A 20,568-nucleotide genomic window follows, 5' to 3' on the forward strand; every position below is an offset into this window, starting at 1 on the left:
TGCCACATTATATCTGCATCAGGTATGATGTATGCAGGGTGGGCATTCCCACACAACAAAGCCTCATAGGAGTGGCAGAGGGTAATCCATTAGAATTCACTGCAAAAATTGTAGGAGGCCACTGCAACAGTAGCTTACGCCTGCCTCATGTAAGGCATAAGGATGACGCAGTAAAACAGGAATAGGCTTGCCCCATGCACTGCTAGAGTTGTGTCATGGTTGCGACACAACTGCAGGAATACGTGACTATAGCGCTGACAGATACTTCAGGATTCCAAATGTATCTGCCATTAATTGCGACATGGAGCGTCATATGGTGAATACAGCGCATCCATGGTGTTGCAAGAAGGGCATAGTGAAAAGTGTTGCAACGCTGTTTTGTCGGTGCAATGCAACACTTTTCATGAATGAGGCCCGGGAATGTGCCCTATCTTATTGATGGTGTGCATTCCTGCCCTGTAGTTTTGTCACAGGGCAGCGCAGCAACATTCCTTGCAGTGCTGTCCAGCAACAAAACCTTCTGGAATGAGGCCCCATGTGTTTGCAGCATTTTCAATACCAGCTCTTTTCTGGTCTTAAAAAACTGCCTCTAACTGGAGTTAGAGGCATTTTATTTGGTTTGGCATCATGCAAGGAATTCCTTGTAAATATTGCGATGTGAGATAAGCAGCAGTTTTTGCACGGGAACGCCTACCTTGCATCTCATTTTTGTTAAGTCCCGCTAACAGAAGTGGCGGTCTTGAAAATTCACATTTACGCCTGAAAACTGCAGCTAACTGCGGTTAGCGTCAACTTGTAAATACGGCGATAAAACAAAACCTGCCATAACGTCGAAAAATTGATGCTACAGCGGCGTTAACTCCATGTACATACACCCCTTTGTCTTTTGTTAGCGAGTACTGGGGGGTGAGAGAGGGATTTTCATATTCAAAGCACGTTCACACGCAAAGCGCTGCAATGCTCTTTTTCTTGATATATCTGCTACGCACAGGTGAATAAAAAGATTGAAACCATATAACAGAATTTCCAGTGATGAGGAAAAATGTCTTTGTTGTTACTTTGTATATAAATGTGATTAAAATTAATAGGCTTTTGCCTCTTTTCACTTTTTCTGTAATTTTCCTGCTTTTTTAATAAGGCCTTCTTCATTGATTCTTCCTTAAATTGAATGAACCACTGGACAGTTCTATAAATGCAAACAAAATTCACCAGAAGTCTAGAACTAAGTTGCGCACCAAATTGGAGGATGGGGATGGGCATTCCCTTTTTTGAACATTGTTTTTTTGCTTGCAATCTCAGTAACTCTGACATGTAAGATTGTTCCAAGTCGTGGTGAACAAATTTCAAACATGGTCTCAGCTAAAATGATCAGGCATTATGGATTATTTGGTTTTGCATCTAGATTAATTAATTTAGAGGCCCAACAGCATCTTAAATCAACCACACTACAAATTATGTGTTGAATGTATGATTGGTGGCTCAGGAAACTCTGTTCTATTGAGCTTTTGGCTTCCTTCCACTTTGGAGAAGTTCTCTTTTCTTCTGAGGCACTCAGGAGAGGAAGGGACTTAGTCTCTCAACCAGTAGTGCAGGTCCTGGGAGATGGGGTCCCCGGGCCAAAATTGGCCTTTGGAGGGGGTCACACAGCCTCCTTCCTTAAAAAAGAAAATAAAAAGGAAAAAAAACCTCTGCAAGTTTCCAGAGGCCATGCCCTATCCCCACCACTCTGCAAACGCGCCTCCTGGCTCACTGCCAGTTGGGGGATCAAGTTCCCTTGATTCCAGACGCCCCTTGGGGGCCAACAAGACGTCCTGTTACCTCTAGTAAGTTCCATACAGCGGGATTTCTGAGAGGTATTTGGAGGCCATGCCCCCTTTCTCAATCACTCCTCAAACACACCTCCAGGTGTACTGTTCGTGGCGGATGATGTCCCCCTGGCTGCTGAGGGTCCTTGGGGGCCAACTACCCCTCCTGTTACCGCCATTAATTTATATACAGTGGGATTGCTGAGAGGTTGTCAGAAGCCATACCCCTTTTCTCCACCACTCTGCAAACGCACCTCCTGGCACACTACTGGTTGGTGAATGAAGTCAACTTCTCTCCTGAGGGACATTGGGGGCCAAGAAGCCCTTCTGGTATCTCCTGTAAATCCTACACAGCTGGATTCCTGAGAACTGGTCAGAGGGCCAGGCCCCCTTCTCCACCACTTAGCAAACATGACTACTACTTAAAAAACCAAAGACATTCGCTGAAAAAAACAAAGGTTACAGGGATGTCATAGTTAGGAATTAGCATTTAAAAAACCTTAGAAATTCACTGCAAAAATCAAAGGTTACATGGAAGTTATAGTTCGGATATGGAATTAAAGAAACCTAAGAAATTCATTGAAAAAGCCAAAGGTTACAGGCAATGTTCCCTCAATGCAGTGTCTCTGTGCACACTTTTCTGTGCTGTGTGCGCAACTGAGGCATAACAGGACTATGTGAGTGAGCGTAGCGTGCTATCTCTAAAACGGTGAAGATAACACCTCTCTCATTTTTGGACAAAATGGGAGGAAGGGTGCATGGCTGAAAGTTTTTTTAAATAAGTGCTATGACGCAGCCAACGTTGATAACATTTTATCTCTTTTATATTTGTTGTGGCAGGTAGAGGGGCCAATATGGACAGCAAAAGGAAAGAGGGAGCAAGCAAGAACACAGACAGCAGTTGGGGCAAACAAACACGGACAGTAGTTGGAGGCAAGCAACAACATGGACAGCAGGAGTAGCAAGCTACAGTATGGGCTGTGGGTGGGGTCAAGCTACAATACAGACATCTAGAAGAGGGCAGGAGGTGGCAAGTAACAGCACAGAGAGTGGGAGAGAGTAAGCAACAACACAGACATTGAGAGGATGGTGGGAGAGGGCAAGCTACAACATGGAGAATGGCAGGAGGGGCAAGCAACAACACAGACAGCAGGAGGGGCAAGAAGTACATGAGGTAGCCAGATGAAAAAGGCACTCTCTGGTAGAGTGCTTAAACCTAAAGAAAAATGTAGCCCCACATAAAATGAGCAGTGGAAGGACAAAAGTAATGCATCATTATTCCAGGGGACAGACACACACATGAAGAGGAAGAAAACCTACTGCAGCTTACCAATAAGATGCAAGCAAATGAGAGTGACAATGAAGACAACCAATGGTATTCCCACTGTATATGAAATAAAAGATCTTGCATTCGCTGTCTTAGGGAAAACCTAAAAAAGGATCAATGTTCTGTGCGCCAAGGACCTTGGGCCAGGTTTGCACTATATAAAATTGTTGAAAGGAAATTGTTCCTAGGTGTGCTAGCTCAAATGGATCAAGCGATCCAGGTAAACCGAGACTGCAACTCCTTGACTGAACAGGGCTGTTAAATCAAGATCCATCTTTCAGCATATAAGTGGGATCTACAGAAATTGAAAACGATGGTCATTGCAGCCAGAAAGACCTAACAAGAACAAGGGCCAGATATGCAAAGGAATTTTGTGTTCACAAAAGGTCTGATTTCCAATATCAGGCTGTTTGCGTCCTCAAATTTATATATAACAAACCGACATTGCAATACATAACACATTACAAAAAATACAAAATGAGCAGTGAACCCTCTATATGTATTTTTTTACTGTAACAGTTACTGAATCGCAATTTCTGTTTGCCACTAAATTCTGAATCGGTATTTGTAAGTGGTGTGTTTAGGGCATCTCTTCCAAATACTAATTTGAAAAGGGATGTCATAATGTTTTGTGACTGAAATTAGGTTGCAAAACATTATATTTTAACGACTACACAAGTGTCACGGTAATCCTACCCCCTTTGTAACTGTTGACAAAAAACTTTTTTTTAGAGTACTCAGTGGTCCTATCCCTACTCTTTAAAAAATCTTACTTAAACTCTTCTTTTTATGAAACAGATACCTTTTTCCTTTCATGAAATGGGCTATATTAAAAAAAAAATATTGCTTTATTTAAACACAACAATAAATAAGGTGATCTGCTGACCCCAGCAGGACGCTATCGCTCAGATTTGTTTGGGGGGGGGGGTTATATAGCGCATACTTGACCGAAAGTATCGGAGCGCTTTACATGTGCACCAGTTGCTTACACCGGGACACATTCATTATTGTTAGGCACGGGGAGATTAAGTGATCTGCACAGAATCACAAGATGTTGAGCGTCATTGCCGAGACTTAAACCCCGTTCCCCAGATTTGAGTTCGACCGCCCTAGCCGTAAGGCTACATGTTCTCTCCATGGAGAATAGCTGAGAATCATAGTGGGCCACATTTTGTGACTTAACTTGTTAATATTGTTGAGGTAGGTCGAATTGTGACCCACTACGACTTGGTATTTTGCAAACCGACCTATTAGTACCTAGGTCGGTTTGCAAAATACCACACTGATTGCAAAAATATTGGTCACAAAGTGCGACCAGTATTCTGCGACCAGAGCTTCATACATCTGGACCAAGATATTTAGTAAAAATACTTTTTTGGTGTATTTCTGCTGCCATCAGTTGTGCCTAGCGCAGTGCTTGCCAAACGTTTTAGAACCACAATCACTTTTTAGTAGGACCAATTTGGTGTGTTCCACCTAGCTTTAATGAACACGATGGCGGGCGATTTTTTTTAATGGTGCAAATTTACACAGACATACCGTTTTAAACTATATTGCACACAAATAATAGTGTATGGAAATCATGTTTCAGTCAATATTTATTATTGTGCAACACAGAGTAAAGGGTCTTGATTTGTTCTTAACCTATTAAAATCTTTGTTTCTGTCACACTTCAGAATTATAGAGAAAATTGCTTTATTTTTTCTTTTTTAACTGCAGAATATATACAGTTTATTTACAGGTATTTACATTTTGTTGCGTGCTACGAAAAAATGACATCCTGATCCTACAGCCTTTCCTTTTTTCACACTTCATGTACACCAGCAGGATTGGCCCATAATTAACTTTATCTTTCTTTCTCCAACTGCAAACTGAGAAGAGTTTATAAACACCAGTTGTGTTAAAAAACACATAAACAACAGAAGACATAGCCTAACTTTTGACATGTGTTTGAAGTGCAGCAAACTGACAAGATAAATACAGAATTTACAGGACTTTTTTGTTAGACCTTGGACATACTACCATAAATCTAAGGAAACATTGGTCTAGAGCTAAAATTAAATGATGGTCTGTAAAATGTAGAAAGGTAGAAACAGATTATAGTCTATGCTTAAAAGAAAAAAAAAAGGCTCTTTGTATTGCTGTATACTTTAAATTTACAGGGCTCTGTTTTTTCGATTCCATAACAGAGCAAATGCTAGGAAAGTTGCAGCCCTCAGTAAATACGGTCAATTCTGCTGTGCTTTAACTAAAGAGATAGAGATACCCCTGCCCTGTGGCGTTCGTTTCATTGCTGGTGCCTGTGTCTTTGTTGATTTTCAGATGTCAAAGAGCTCTCCTGCTGATAACCAAAAAGACCCTTTGAAATGCACGCTCTGGAGGGCCCTCTGCGCGGTAGTAAATGACAATGTGCGCTGCCGCCCAGGCACGCACTCTGGAGGGAACAGTGGTTACAGGGATGTTATAGTTAGGCTCAGGTTCTATAACTCATGCCCCCCCACAATGCACAGCTTAGAGCCTCACATATTACATCACTCATGACATGGTCAGTGACATCACTGATGACATCACTAATTACATCTCAAATGACATCACTGATGACATCATCCATAGAATCACTGCACAAGCACTCAGACCCCCATGGAAGCTTTCATACACCCACTCCTACACCCACAGAACCATTGACAAACCAATTCACAGACCCATACCAGTACTTACACGCCGACTTACTGATTCATAGATCTACACACATCTACCCACTCACCGATACAGCCACTCATACAACCACTCCATCACTAATGCAGCCACCAACATATCCACTCATGCACTCATACAGCCACTCACACACTGAGTCAGTCACCCATAGAGCTACTCACACACCTATTCACTCAACTACTTACTCACTCATACAGATACACACATACTCACACACCTATACAGTCACTGACACACTCACCCACACAGCCACTCTCACAGTCACTCACTCACCCATACAGTCACTCATATACCCCATCACTCACATATACTGCCTTTCACATACCCAGTTACTCACCCATATACCACTGACACATCCAGTTACTCACCCACAAAGCCAGACATGCCCTCAGTCTACCATACAACACCTCACACATGCACTCACTATCCCATACAGCTAGTGACTCATCCACTCAGTTGTCCATACAGGCAGCCACACACCCACTCATCCACCCACTCAGACAACCATACAGGTACTCAGACAACCAATCACTCACCAATACAGCCACTCATGTACCCACGCTTGCACCCATAGAGCCACTTAGACACCATCTGACAGACTGATACAGACCTTCACACAACCAGTCACTCACCCATACATTTACTGAGAAACCCAATGACTCACATATACAGGCAGTTGTGCACCCACAGAGTCATCCATACAGGCTCTCGTACATCCAATGACTCTCCAATATACCTTGGTGTATATATTTAACACTCATAAACTCTTTTAAAACACTCAGTCACCAGATGATGTCATCAGTGATGTCATTTAATATGTCATCTCATCAGTGATGTCACTGACCATGTCATAAGTGATGTAATATGTGAAGCCATAAGCAGTGCGTTGCTTGGGTTGCGAGTTATAGTTAGCTAAACTAATTATAACTGCTACATTTCACCTGTTTTGAATGAGTGAAACCGGAGCCTAACTATAACGGCTGGCAGTAGGTAGTTATAGTTGGGATCAAGTTTCTATTTGAAAAGCATTTTTTGTTTTGCCAATAACTTTGGGGCCGATTGATGAATCTTCATAAAATGTTCAAATCTTCGGCTACAGTCGGTTCAGCTGCTGTGTTGAAGGTTTTGGGGGGATGTGTCAAGTAGGGCCGAGAAGAAAGGGAGGTCCCAAAATATATTTTCCTCTTGCATTTCCCCATAGAGATTTTGAACATGACTGCAACCTGAACCGCTGAATGGAATTACATCAAGTTTGGCAGAAAGCTAAATAAGGTCAGAAAGCATGCTTTTTATAATTTGGTGTAATTCTGTTCAGTAGTTTTAGAGATATTTAAAAAATATTGATACCTGGGGACGCGGATCCTTGCAGTGGGCTCACGGATCCACAGTCCCCGTGCTGAATTTGATTGGCTGCCAACACTTCAATAAAGAAGTGTTGGCAGCCATCCTGGGACTGGGCTTGAAGCCAGTCCCACAAACAAATAAAACAAATAAAGAAAAGGGGGCATGGCAGGAATACCATGACCCTCCAGATATGGTGGTGTGTGGTCCCACAGGAGACCCCACCAAGGGGTAATTCAATTTTTCCTTCAAAGCCATACACCCTTTCTCCACCACTCTTCAAATGCTCCTTGTGGTGCACTGCTGGTTGGGAAAAGAAGTCCTCTCGGTTCAAGATGGTCCTTGGGGGCCAATAAGACCTCCTGTTACCTCCAGTAAGTCCCACAGAGAGGGATTGCTGAGAGGTCTTCAGAGATCAGTCGCCTTTTATCGACCACTCTGCAAACGTGCCTTCTTCTGCACTATTAGTGGTGGGATGAAGTCCCCTTGAATGCTGAGGGTCCGTGGGGGCCAACAAGCCCTCCTATTTCCTCCAGTATGTCCAAAACAGCAGGATTGCTGAGAGGTCATCAGAGGCCACGCCCCAGTTTTCAGAACATGAGCAGTCGCTGTTTGGCAAAACTTGCTAATTTCAAACAATACTTCTTAGCACGCAGATGGATTTTGTGCTAAAATATAGCACCAAATGCCAGTTTTGGATTGTTTGTAATTACCTGTAATAATGTGTAATTACTCAGAAATGTTATGGAATTAAGCAAATGCAAATTAAGGTAATTTAGCACACCCCTACCAATAATAAGTCCTGCTGGCCATTCCTTTTCATGCTTATCATTTTCTCTCATCTTGTTTTGCAGTTTACCTCACCTCAGTCCATGCTTTCCACGTCAACAAATCAAGGGGCCATATTTATGAGAGGAGTTGCATCGCTCTTGCACCACGCAACATGGTGCAAGAGCGACACAAGACTAAAATACAATTTATGAAGCAATGCAAGGCCACCTTGCAGAGCCCTGAGTGGCTTCATAAATCGGGAGTAAAGCAACGCAGCGCAAATTGCTGTATTGCATCACTCTGCCCTGGGAAGGTGTTCCATGGTCATTGGACTGGTTTCCCATGCAACTCTGATGGTTTTTGCTGCATTCCCCAATTTACCAATAGTGGTTGACCTGGGAATCTGACAAAGAGATACACCTTCTCAGGGGAGGAGTAATGAGGAAATTATCTTTATTTCTCCTTCTTCCTCCCTCTTTCTATGTGCGTTGCATTCTGCAGCACATGTAGAAAGAGGAATGTGCCTCATGAGATTGTTTTCATGCAGGGAGGTGTCCATTCCTGCCTAAAAACAATCCTGTATGCAACACAGGCACCCTTGCACATGGTGAAGGGTTTGTAAAATTTGGCACTAGGCAGTCAAAACTGTGCCTTTGCAGGGAGAAAGGCAGGATCCTGACCTTTACCAGTCATGCAGTGCAGCAAGGTGACTTGCTGCGCTGCTTGTTTTTTTTGTAAATATGACCTCACGTATCTACTTTTGCTTGGTTTTCAGCTCTTGTATCCACACTAATCATCCACTATCTTCAATGGTTTTGTCTCTTACTCCCACACCACATTGCACTCTGCTCTTTCCTGCATTGTAGCCTATGGTGCTCCCACTTACACAATCTGCTGTTTCCCACTGAAACATGCACTGTTCTCTTGGTAATTTTCCCTGCGTCTGCACTTGCACCCAATTCTGCTCTACCTTGCACCAAGCACTGCTCCCCGTTCTACTCTTCACTGTTGCCCATGCACCATTTACTAGTTCACCTTGTAGTCTGCGTTGCTTGCCTCTTGTACCACATCCTGCTGGGCCCTGCACCTGCAAAGGCCTCCTCTTGCACCCTAAGCTGCTACTCCCTAATTCTGCTTGTGCTGCACCCCCTAACCACAAGTGCTAATCCCGTTGGTATTTTGTATAGGGAAAATGTGTTTGTAGAGCTTCACTAACAACCAGCACAGCTCACAAGGGCAGCAGCAGTGCAAGCTTTCCATCACATAACTCACTTGCGGGACAGGTGTGCTTCTTCACTCGCAGAACAGGTACAAAAGCTGAACTGAATCATTTACTTTCTATATAACAATAAGCATTTTCTGTTGCTAGCCATGTTCTACCAAGCAGACGTAGCAGTCTCCAGTCAGATATTGTGAGGAAATGTTTCAATTAAAGTAAGCTGCAATGAAAGACGCAATAATGGAGCACAAGTCACTGTTCGGAGATAAACAGGGAACCATATCCTTTTATTTCATAGTTTCTCCCTTACTTATGAGCGGTCAATAGTGAAACACTATCACCTTGTTTTTCTTAACTTACATTTTGAGATCTCTTTATGTTTTTGTTTCCTGTACAGGCTCGAAGAAGAATCAAACGTGGGTTTTGGAACCATCTACAATACAGTTATGGTATCACTGGTAAGTGTTTCAATTACCTAATCAGCTTTTAAAAGATGCCGCAGAGAGCAAGGAAGTTAAAAAAATCAAAAGCACAGCTGTGACAATTATTCTGTTTTTTAAAGGTTATAGGGCCTAGTGTCTCAAAGTGTTTTCCCATACTGTGTCTATGGGAACATGATTCAGTACATATTGGCCAAAGATTACAATATAAAAGAAAGGAACGATTCACATTTTCTAGTTTTTAAATAAAATAATTAATTTAGCTTTATACCTTTTTCTTAGATAAAAGATTTCAGTTCGAGCAAACACTTAGGTAGCAGTGACTGATGATCTATTATCAATCTTTAACGTCTCTATAGTATTTAAGATGTTACGTTTAAAATACGAAATAAACCACAAGGAGAGGTTTCCATCTGCGATGGAAAATTCCAAAATTGAAGGTTTATCTTTGCTGCAGAAATGTTCTTTAAGCTGGTTTAGAAAGCAGTGCGATTTTCAAAGAAGACCCCAAATATGCCTTTCTGAAGTATCTGGTATATCAGAGTGTAGCCACTTTTTCTGGCCAATATGTTTTTAGAGAGTATTGATCCAATCCTGAGCCACTTTGTAAACTCGTGTTCCTGACGACTCCATACATCTTAAAAAAGATCCCAGGCTATGGACACCCAGCTTGACATCCTTTATAAATTCATCTTGCAGGTAGAAGAACTTCCCGATTCCTGGAGGGGCTCAATAATTTATCCAATACACAAAGGTGGAAATTCAATAAAACTGAACTATAGCCTGATCGCCCTGATTGACATTGAAGCCAAGTATTTTGCCCCCTGATATTGAAGTTCCTTGAGGACTGGGACAATAATCGTGGGATCATTCCTCTGAATCAGACAGGATTTAGCCAAACCCAATGCTGTCTTTTGGATCTAATGGCTATTTCAATGTTAATAAATAGTGCGATCCACATGCGCTCTCTTCTGTATGCGTGTTTCATTGATTTTGAGGTGGCTTGGGATCGAATCTCAAGGAATTTACTTTGGTAGAAGTTAAAAGCTTCAGGGGTGCAGATGGAGCTCCTCAGACTAATACAATTATTATACACTGGTTCTGGCTGTGAATGAGGCTGGGGGATGGGAGCATCCTGTCAAGAAAATTGTCCCGACATAATGCCTAAAACAAGAGTGCGTTTTGGCACCCCTGCTTTTAAATTAGTTTATCTACGACCTCTCAGGAGAGCTGGATAGAGTCAACTCGCACCCCCCAATTTTCTAGAACAATCCCTTATCCACCTTGCTCTATGCACATGATCTGGTCCTGCTGAGCCACATCGAGTGGGTTTACAGAAATTAATAAACTCTCTGTTTGAATATACAAAGCAAAATAAACTGGTGATGAACCTGAAAAAACTAAAATTATAAACTTAGGAAAATGACAAAACAACCAGGCATGTGGCGAATGGGAGGGAATAACCTCTAAAAGGTGTTGCAATATAAATACCTCAGGGTGTGGCTAGATGCAAATGGATCCTATCTGAAGCAAAAGTCTTCAATACAAAACAAAGCACACACCCTCCAGGCCGCCTTGTCAACTTGAGGAAAAAAGCTGGGGGTGTCTACCATACTTCAGTACATGAAGGCAAATGTTCTGCCAGTTCTTTCATATGGAAGCAAAAATATGCTGGGCAAGACATGAAATTGTTACATACTTTTATAATAAAAATCTATAAAGGTGTTCTTTGCCTCCCAGAATCAGGATCGCTGTCCCAGGTTTGCTAAGAGTTTGGCCTCCCCCAACAAGAGATGTTCAGGAGAAATGCATTCATCAAGTTGTGTCATAAAATCAGGTCGGCAGAACCTGATCCACTTAACAGAATAATATGGAATGATCAAAAGAATACCAGAGGTAAAGCCACCCTTGTTCAATATATGGATACATGATTGGATGACGTAAGTCTCCACGAGGTATGGAGCTTGGGAACAACCCAGAGCAGGTTCAGGAAAGTGGTGATTGTGAGTGTCCAAGTCTTGGGCAACCGGTCGAAAATGAAATCTTGTCTTGGCGATCCCATACCTGGATGATCTTATCTTCATATACCCATCTAGGTGAGCAGCCGTACCTCTAGCAAATTGTAAAAGATATATTAAAAATAGACTTCTAGCATTTTGTCTTGGAGCCCTTCCAACTTTGGACCATTTCCTGAAGTGGCAAATTCAGCTCCCAGCGACTCAATGCAGACTTTGTAGCAAAGAGCAGGAAACCCATGTGTGCCCTATGTTACTCATGCATCGCAGGCAGCTGCTCCGCTAGCAGCTTTTCCTTCGAAATGGGTGGACTTGTATACAGACGGTTATAGCAGCCCTGAGCCCATAAGACATAATGTTGATCACTGGACTTGTCAAGTTCCTATCAGTATTTTCCCATATGTTAAAACTGCATGAGATTGAAGGCTGAAAAGCATTTGTTTATATGTGACCTCTGACTATGCATCGAACATGAGGGCCTTCCTAGTATTGATTTACACTATATAATTTTATCAGTATATACTGCATGCTTTTACAGTCTCTCGTTCTGCCCTCATATACCTGCACATTCTAATAATTGTGTAATAGCTCTGTCTCTTTATAAGATTAGTATACGGAACAAGGTTAAGATCGAGTCAAAATCTCAATAGAACCTTGTTTATATATGGCTGCCAATTTTATTTTAATTTATCTGGATGATCCGAGTATGTTTCACAGTTTTATTATGTACTCTTAATATTAGTGTTATTTTTCTTCTTAATATTATAATTATTCTTGTTAACAGTCAATATTATAAAGAGTTCTATGTATTCATTAAAAAAGTAATGATTTTCGGCATCCAAAGCGTTGTATATTTATATAATTCCATACTGCATTTTCGTTTTCCACTTTTACTTTAGATTTAAGCATTGAAAAATTGTTTACATATTAATAAAAAAGAATACGCTTAAGCACTTGCTAGTGAGATCTGTATGTAACCTGTTGGTCAGAAATTCATATCTTGGCAATTTAATCTCAGTTTTAGGGGTTTCATGGTCATTTAAATTATTGCTGTTTCCTTTTGTAATAGTAATTGTAAACAAACGATTTTGCATATCACAGCTTCTGCACTAACCGCTATGAATAAAACAGGCTTGTGACAAATTGTGGTGTGTTATTTGTTGTGGTTGTATGACCTCACTCACCATGGAATACACTCACTAAAGCAACTTGGGTCCAGTCAGGCTCGTTTGCTTAACCTGAGCTCAACCCTGGGTAGCTGTGGCTTTGAAAAGTCAGGCTTAAACAAAGAAACAAGTGCAAAGCATTTAGAAGTATCAAAACAGCAGAATAAGAAAGTCAAACATTATGAAAGAAATTCTACACCAATTAATAAAACTAGAGTAAATGTCAATACATTTTTAGACACCAAAACAAAAGGTTTTATTGGAGCATTCCAGAGACATAGATTTTTTTGTTAAATGTAAATCTCAGCTTTTTACTCTCAAACACAAACAAGATTTGGTTACCGCAAAGTTTGGAAACTTTGTAAACCTTTTAAAGAGTTGTGTTTGACTACGTTGATCCGCATTGGGCGACCAACTCGGACAGGGGATGGTGAGGGGGCTAGTAGTGGCACAGTTACCTTGGCAGCAAAGCAAATCCAGTTCCATGCTCTATGGGAGAAGCCTCATAGACTTCAACAAAGCGGTTACAATGCAAGAGATACAGGATGCTGAAGATACTGTAAGATGCTGAGGATGCTATGCAGTCGATGAGAGTCTTTCTGGAGCTAGTCCTCAGTCCACAGTCCAAGTAGGGTGACTTTGGCCACAGGGGTCGATGTTACTTAAGGTCCTTTTTGTTCTAGCAAAGTTCCAGTTGCCACTGAACTACTTGTCTCTGGTCAAAGCAAATCCAGTGTTTCAGTTTGGTGTAGGCTAGTGTCTATCTTGGGTGACCAAACTGCACTTTAACATATCTCCGGGGTCCGGCAGACTCGGGTGCAGATTTTGGGTTTCAAGACTTGATCTTAGGACCCTGATGATACTTAACAGAGGCTGGACACAATTATTTATTAGGGGTATAAGCTTTTACAAGTGTTAGAAGTCTTACTGGATCTGAATTATGAATAGCCTTGTGACCAAGGCTGAGTGTCTTAAAAAATGGATCCCTTACACACTGAAAGCCAATATGAATAGATAGGTGATGAGAAATCATAGTGCAGGATAGTAGGCCCAGGATAAGTCGAGCTGCGGCTTTTTAAATTATTTGCAGCATCTTCATCAGATAGGCAGGAAGACCTAAATACAGCTAGTTAGATTGCAAGTGAAGAAGCAAGACCTGAAGATGAATCCAACTCAATGGGTCACAAAAGTCAATCAATCAATCAGCATTTCTATAGCGCAGCACTGTGACCCCAAAGGGTATCTGGGCGCTGTGAATACAAACTCTCCATCGAAGATCCAGGTCAGAAACAAGCAGAAAAAGATAACATAAAGGTCAGAAACAAGCAGAAAGAGGAAGAATAATGTCTTAAATATGGATCTCTTACGCACTGAAAGCCAATATGAATAGATAGGTGATGAGAAATCATCGCACAGGAAGGTAGACCCAGGATAAGTTGAGCTGAAGCTTTTAAAATTATTTGCAGCATCTTCATCAAATAGGTCAAAAGACCCAAATACAGCGAGTTACAGTAATCTATTTTTGGTAGTGTAACATATTGAACTCCCATTTCCTATCCATTTACTGGGATGAATGGCAGGATTTAATGCAGAATCAGTAAATGTTTAAAAAAAGAACAAGTTATCCTGGTGACTTGCTCAGTGAAAGATAGAGAATCAACAATAACTATGCCGAGATTGCAAGTGAAGAAGCAAGACCTAAAGATTAATCCAATTCAATAGGTCACAAAAGTCAATCAATCAATCAGCAGTTCTATAGTGCAGCACTGTTAACCCTAGGGGTATCTGGGTGCTGTGAATTCAAAGTCTCAGTCGAAGAGCCAGGCCAGAACTAGCAGAAAAAGGTCAAATAAAGGTCAGAGACAAGCAGAAAGAGGAATAATAATAGTAGGAGACTAGGATCTGCTTCACATGGGTACCCCCACTTTTTGCTGGTGTTTCACTGTTTTTCGACCTTAGTCTGGCTGTGGCCCTGCTAATCAGGACCCCAGCCTATCTCCTTCCTCTCTAAAATGGTTTCCATGTACATTAGGTACATCTCTAATTGTATTCTGGAATGCCTTATAAGCCCCTAGTATAAGGTATACTATGTACCTAGGGCATAGGTACCTCAGAGGCCTACCAGGGGCTGAAGCATGTATTATGCCACACCTGGGAAGCACTCCAAAATGACACCACATGTCTGCTACTACAGCCTGGGAGTGGTGGTTCCTGCACCCATTACTGTGGTATTGGCTACCTATATCACTACCATTGTACACACATATCACACCTATAAGTCACTCCTACGGCAGGCCTTAACAATCCTGAAGGCAGAGTGCTTGTTTTTTATGTGAGAGGGTGCCCCTGCATGAGCAGAGCCCCTCTGCAGTGTTCGGAGTACCTCCTCTGATGCTGTTTGTGCTGCAGCCTGACCATATACTCTTAAGTGCATTATAACCTCGTGGTAAATGCTAACTTTGGACTGGCTGCACAGAAACATGTTGTGTTTGGTGTCAAACACTTTGGAATACTACCCCCGCCAGTTCTGGCGGAGGGGGTAGCATTCCACCCTTCGAAAAGGAGAAACATGTTCACACTGGTCTACCCGGTAAAGACTTTCTAAAGCCATGGCATCACAAAATGGATGCCACTGCCACAGACACGGGTCTGGCCTCCTGCTGCAGACCAAAACTCCGGCAGGGGAGGCCTGGACAATAGGTTTCTTGTCCCAGGGAGGTGTAACCACCTCCCCAGTCAGGCAGATGTGTATTGGGGCTGGGCGGGAGCACTCTCTGGTGCTTTGAAGTTCTGCACTGGGGGCACACTTGGTGTCCCTGTGCATAGTCCAGTTCAAACCAGTTGCAGGGGCTGGACAAAGGAAATGGGTGTAACCACCCCTCTTTCCAAACCCTCCCATAGGTGGCTCCCTAGAGTATGTCCAACCCCCAAACTTAGTATAAGTATGGGAACCCAGTCCTTGAGACTTTAGATTACCCTGGACGAAACTCTGCAACATTTATCCTGGACCTTCGACTTTCTATTTTCGCTAAAAGACTGAAGAGATCTCCCTTGGGTTCAAGGAGTGACTCCCCTGCTCGGCAGGCACCAAAGATGCAACTGTCCAGTCTGCAACTCTGAAGCTCCCGCCGGACGCCAAAGTCTTTGCATCACCAGAGGTGGATTTCCAGACTTCGCAAAGGCTACCCTGAGTCCACAGCAAAGCTGAGGCCCGTGGCTATCGTGGGTGATGTGGAACCGTGGCCCCTGGATACCGTGTACTTTTGCCGGTCCATCATCTTCCTGGTCTTCCTCGAAGCTGTGCTTTGCGCTCCGAGTAGCCCCAGCCTTGGGCATCCGTAGCACCGAAGATCTCTGGCCTCCACTCCACGAGTGACCTGTGGCCCAGTTTGACTGCTTGAGGCTCCTTTGCGATCGCTAGCCCGTTGGCTAGTGGGTCCCCACGAAGGCAACTCCTCTTCTGATTGGGCTTTCCTGGTTGCTCCAGATGTGCCCCGACTTACCCACACTGGGTAAGTCCCCCAGACCTTGCTGGTCTGCACCGACGTCTTTCTTCTTCTTCCCCCTGACTTGCCGTTGCCAAAGCTTGTTGGGTCCATCCTGGTCGCCGATACCACAGCACTTGACAGACTTTGTGGGACAGCTCAAATCCAGCTCCTGGTTTTCATCGACACCTCCTGGGCTTCGTGGCTGAAGAGTCAAGACACCCATCAACTCACCTGAAGCACCCAACATCTGTGGGCATTGGACTATCGTGCCCCTGGTCACTGGCAAGTGTCCCAGACTCTGTCCCCTCTGCTTTCAGGTTCCTTCCATCCTCTATCCAGGCTTCGATCTCTCCGGACACTTCTCCTCTTCACGGCAACAACACTTCTTTGCCAGCTTCCATTGAAAACGACGCCGCAACCCAACACCATTTAACACCTACGCACCCGGCTTCCCTGGGTGAGGTAACTCGAGTACTCCGGTGCTCCCGTGGGTGTTGGCCCTAGACACCTCTAAGTCCAAAATGGTTTGCTTGTAGTCGTCCTCTAAGTGTCCTTAAACTCTTAATTTCCTATCGCGACTTTTCCCATAGAAGTTAACGGCGATTTGTGGCTGTGTTCTCACACTGCACGCGTCCTCCGTGGGTCCCCTGTGTCACTACCTTGGATAGTTCCTTGTGGTCCAAGCACTTCTACAGGCTCTAGGCCTTGTGTCTAGTTCAGTCATGGTTCTTATACCACTTTATTGGTATATGGTTTGGTACGCCCCTTGGGCCCAAATGTGTATTTGTGCTTTTACTGTTGAATACTGACTTGTAACGTAAATACTTCGAACTCCAGCCTCATAAAGAGACTAGAGGGGTGTGTTTTAGCCTAAACACACATATTTTAAATATATACCTGGTGTGGTTGTCCTTTCATTTGGTTATTCAAGAGATTATAGACTGGTAAAACAAGACTTAGCCTGAAGGCTGCTCTCCATAGCTACCACTAGGATAGCTTTCAATAAAGGTTGTCTTTAACCTATCATCAATAAGGGGTTGTTTGAACTGATACACGGTGCCCACTATAACTAGTGGACAGCATATATCAGGCCAACTTCTCACAGCGTGTGGGATTCCACCTTGCTATTGTTTTACTAGATAATCTCAATTGAATTGATCAACTGAAACCCACTAAAGGTACCTTAGGTAAATATAATATCAATCTCAGTATACAGTAAGTTCTACTGAACTTGGAGTTGTGTGGTTGGAGTTGTGTGTCAAGGGCTTAGCACACCCTTTCTACAACTCAAGAGCGTTTAGTGGGACACACTAGTGTAGGTAGTGCAATACACCACACTAGTAATGTCTAATCAGCCAGGAACCAGTGGGTCCCTCCCAGAAGCCAGTGGGCTTCTCCCTATAAGTATGAGGATCTCACCTTTGCTCAGCTTAGGGCCTTATGTTCTATTAGGAAGCTGAAGACAGGCAAAAACCCAACCACCCAGCATCTCTTGCAGATACTCAGGCTGGATGATCTCTCAGGGCCTAGGGGGACTGAAGGGGTAGGCAGAGTGGGTGGGGCAGCAGTTGAGGGTGGACCTAGGTGTGGAACTTCCCCTGGCCCAACCTCTGCTGTTGACCAGACTGATGACAATGATCAGGATCTGGAAAACCCAGCTCCACTGGATGAGGATGATGAGGATGAGCACAATGCTCCCCTCTTTGTCCCTCCAGGAAGAGTTGAAAGTAGGGTTAGAAGGGCTAGATCTCTCTCAAGGGAGACTGTCCAGTCTACCTCATCTGTAGGGACCTCTATTTATTCTCACAGAGGGAGGGAAACCACCCAGGAGAGGAGAGAGAGACTGCTGAAGTATGAGCAAGCCCAGCTTCACCTCAGAAAGTAGCATATGGCCCTAAATAAGGAAGCCCTAGAGCTCTACAGAGCTAGAAAAAAGGAGGGACTAGAGTCCCTTGGTGGCAGCAATTTCCCTAGAGATAGGGAGAGGTCTTATGACCATAGGAACCTAAGTAAGATTGTCCCTCCCTACCAGAGTGGGAATGACATCCACAAATAGATAACTGCCTTGGAGAGGGCCTGTAAAGTACAGAGGGTCCCCCAAGGGCACTGGGCAGCAATCGCATGGCTCTCCTTTGCAGACAAAGGTAGAGATAAGCTCCTCACTGTAAGAGAAGAGGATGCTGATGATTACCAGGTCTTGAAAAGTGCACTGATAGATGGGTTTGGCCTAACCACTGAACAATACAGGTTAAAGTTCAGGGATACCCAAATGGCATAAAATCAAGACTGGGTAGACTTTGTTGACTGTGCTGCTAAGGCTCTGGAAGGTTGGTTATTGGGCAGTAAAGTATTTGACTTCATAGGATTGTACAATCTGATAATGAGGGAGCAGATTCTTAATAACTGTCAAAATCAGCCGTTGCACCAGTACCTGGTAGACTCTGATCTGACCTCTCCCCAAGAATTGGGAAAGAAGGCAGACAAATGGGTCAGAACCAGGGTGAGGCAGAAGGTACAGAACCAAGGTGGTGACCCTAAGAAGCAAGATTCTAAGAACTCTAACAAGGGTGGCGACAAGGGTAAAGACCAGAAGACTTCACAATGGCCCGAAAATCTTCTTCAGGTGGGGATTCACAGTCCAACAAAGGGAAATGCCAAAAGAAACCATGGTGCAAAGTCTGTAAGCAAAAGACACGCTGGACCAGTGATTGCACCAAGTCTAAAGAGAATACTCCAGCCCCCACCAATGCCCCTAAGGCACCTGCTCCCCCTAGTGCAGTTACAATTGGTGGTGGGAATACACAGGCCAAGGGTTTAGTAGGGTTGACCCTGGGTTCTGAGTTGGGCTCTGGCCTAGTCAGAGAAACCACTCAGGCTGTTCTTGTCTGTGATGGGGGCATGGATATGACCCCCTCTGTGAGTTCCAGTAACTTGGGCAAGTACTGGAAACAGCCTTTAATCAATGGAGTACAGGCTTTGGCATTCAGGGACACAGGAGCAAGTGTCACTATGGTGACAAAAGATCTTGTGGGTCCTGGGCATATTATACTTGGTGAAATGTACCAAGTGACCAATGCTAGCAATGTCAGAATAGACCATTATCTGGCTGTTGTTAACTTCTCCTGGGGAGGGTAACTGGCCTTAAGAAGGTTGTGGTGAGTGCAGACCTACCAGTCGAATGCTTGCTTGGCAATGATCTAGAGACTTCAGCTTGGGCAGAAGTAGAGCACAGGACTCATGCAGAAATGCCAGGAATCCCTGCAGACGTGTTTGCTGTGACCAGGTCACAGGCCAAAATGTCTGAAACTGAACAGGCCTTGGATTCTGGAAGAATAGAACAAGTGCCATCCAAGAGGAGGAACAGAAGGGTTAAGGCAGAGCCTTCCCCCCTGACTCAGATGGAGGATCAGTCTCTTGAGGGAGATGATCACAGTCCTGAAGAAGGAACTGTCCCAGAGGAGCTTAAGCCTGATCAGGTTGAGCTCTTGTGGACAGGGGGCCCTTCCAGGGCAGATCTGAGCCAGGAGCAGCAGAGCTGCCCCTCTCTTGAACAGCTCAGACAGCAAGCTACTGCTGAGGCTGCTGGGAGTGCTCGTGGTCCCCATAAGGTGTATTGGGATGATGGACTCCTGTACTCAGAGTGTAGAGACCCCAAGCCTGGTGCCACCAGGAGGTTGGTTATACCTCTGAAGTTCAGGGGCTTCCTATGGACCCTAGCCCATGATATCCCTTTAGCAGGTCATCTGGGCCAGAACAAGACTCGGGACAGACTGGTCCCTCACTTTCACTGGTCCCACATGTCTGAAGACACAAATGAGTTTTGTCGCTCCTGTGTAACCTGCCAAGCCAGTGGCAAAGCAGGTGGCACTACAAAGGCACCCCTGATACCACTACCTGTGGTGGGGGAACCGTTTGAAAGGGTGGGGATTGACATTGTTGGTCTCATGGATCCCCAAACAGCATCTGGGCACAGATTTATCCTGGTGGTAGTGGATCATGCTAGCAGGTACCCAGAAGCTATTCCCCTTAGGATCACTACAGCACCTGTGGTGGCAAGAGCCCTGTTGGGAATTTTCTCAAGAGTGGGTTTTCCTAAGGAGGTGGTATCAGACAGAGGTACCAAGTTCATGTCTGGTTACTTAAGAGCAATGTGTAAGGAGTGTGGAGTGACTTACAAATTCACCACACCCTATCACCCACAATGCAATGGTTTGGTTGAAAGGTTCAACAAAACCTTAAAGGGCATGATTAAAGGCTCCCCAAAAAGCTTAGGCGAAGATG

General features: G+C 43.9%; 1 protein-coding gene across 1 annotated transcript in view; it reads left to right on the top strand.

Moving 5' to 3' along the window:
- LOC146812235 (uncharacterized) overlaps positions 1–20,568 on the top strand; it is a 437,417-nt gene that overhangs the window by 359,944 nt on the left and 56,905 nt on the right. Inside the window, exon 6 of the mRNA XM_085614564.1 lies at positions 9,576–9,636. Within this exon, the coding sequence (XP_085470690.1) occupies positions 9,576–9,636 (61 nt within the window). The remainder of the gene's footprint in view (positions 1–9,575; positions 9,637–20,568) is intronic.

The sequence above is a fragment of the Triturus cristatus genome, chromosome 7, assembly GCF_964204655.1.
Source record: "Triturus cristatus chromosome 7, aTriCri1.1, whole genome shotgun sequence".
Classification (NCBI taxonomy): Eukaryota; Metazoa; Chordata; class Amphibia; order Caudata; family Salamandridae; genus Triturus; species Triturus cristatus.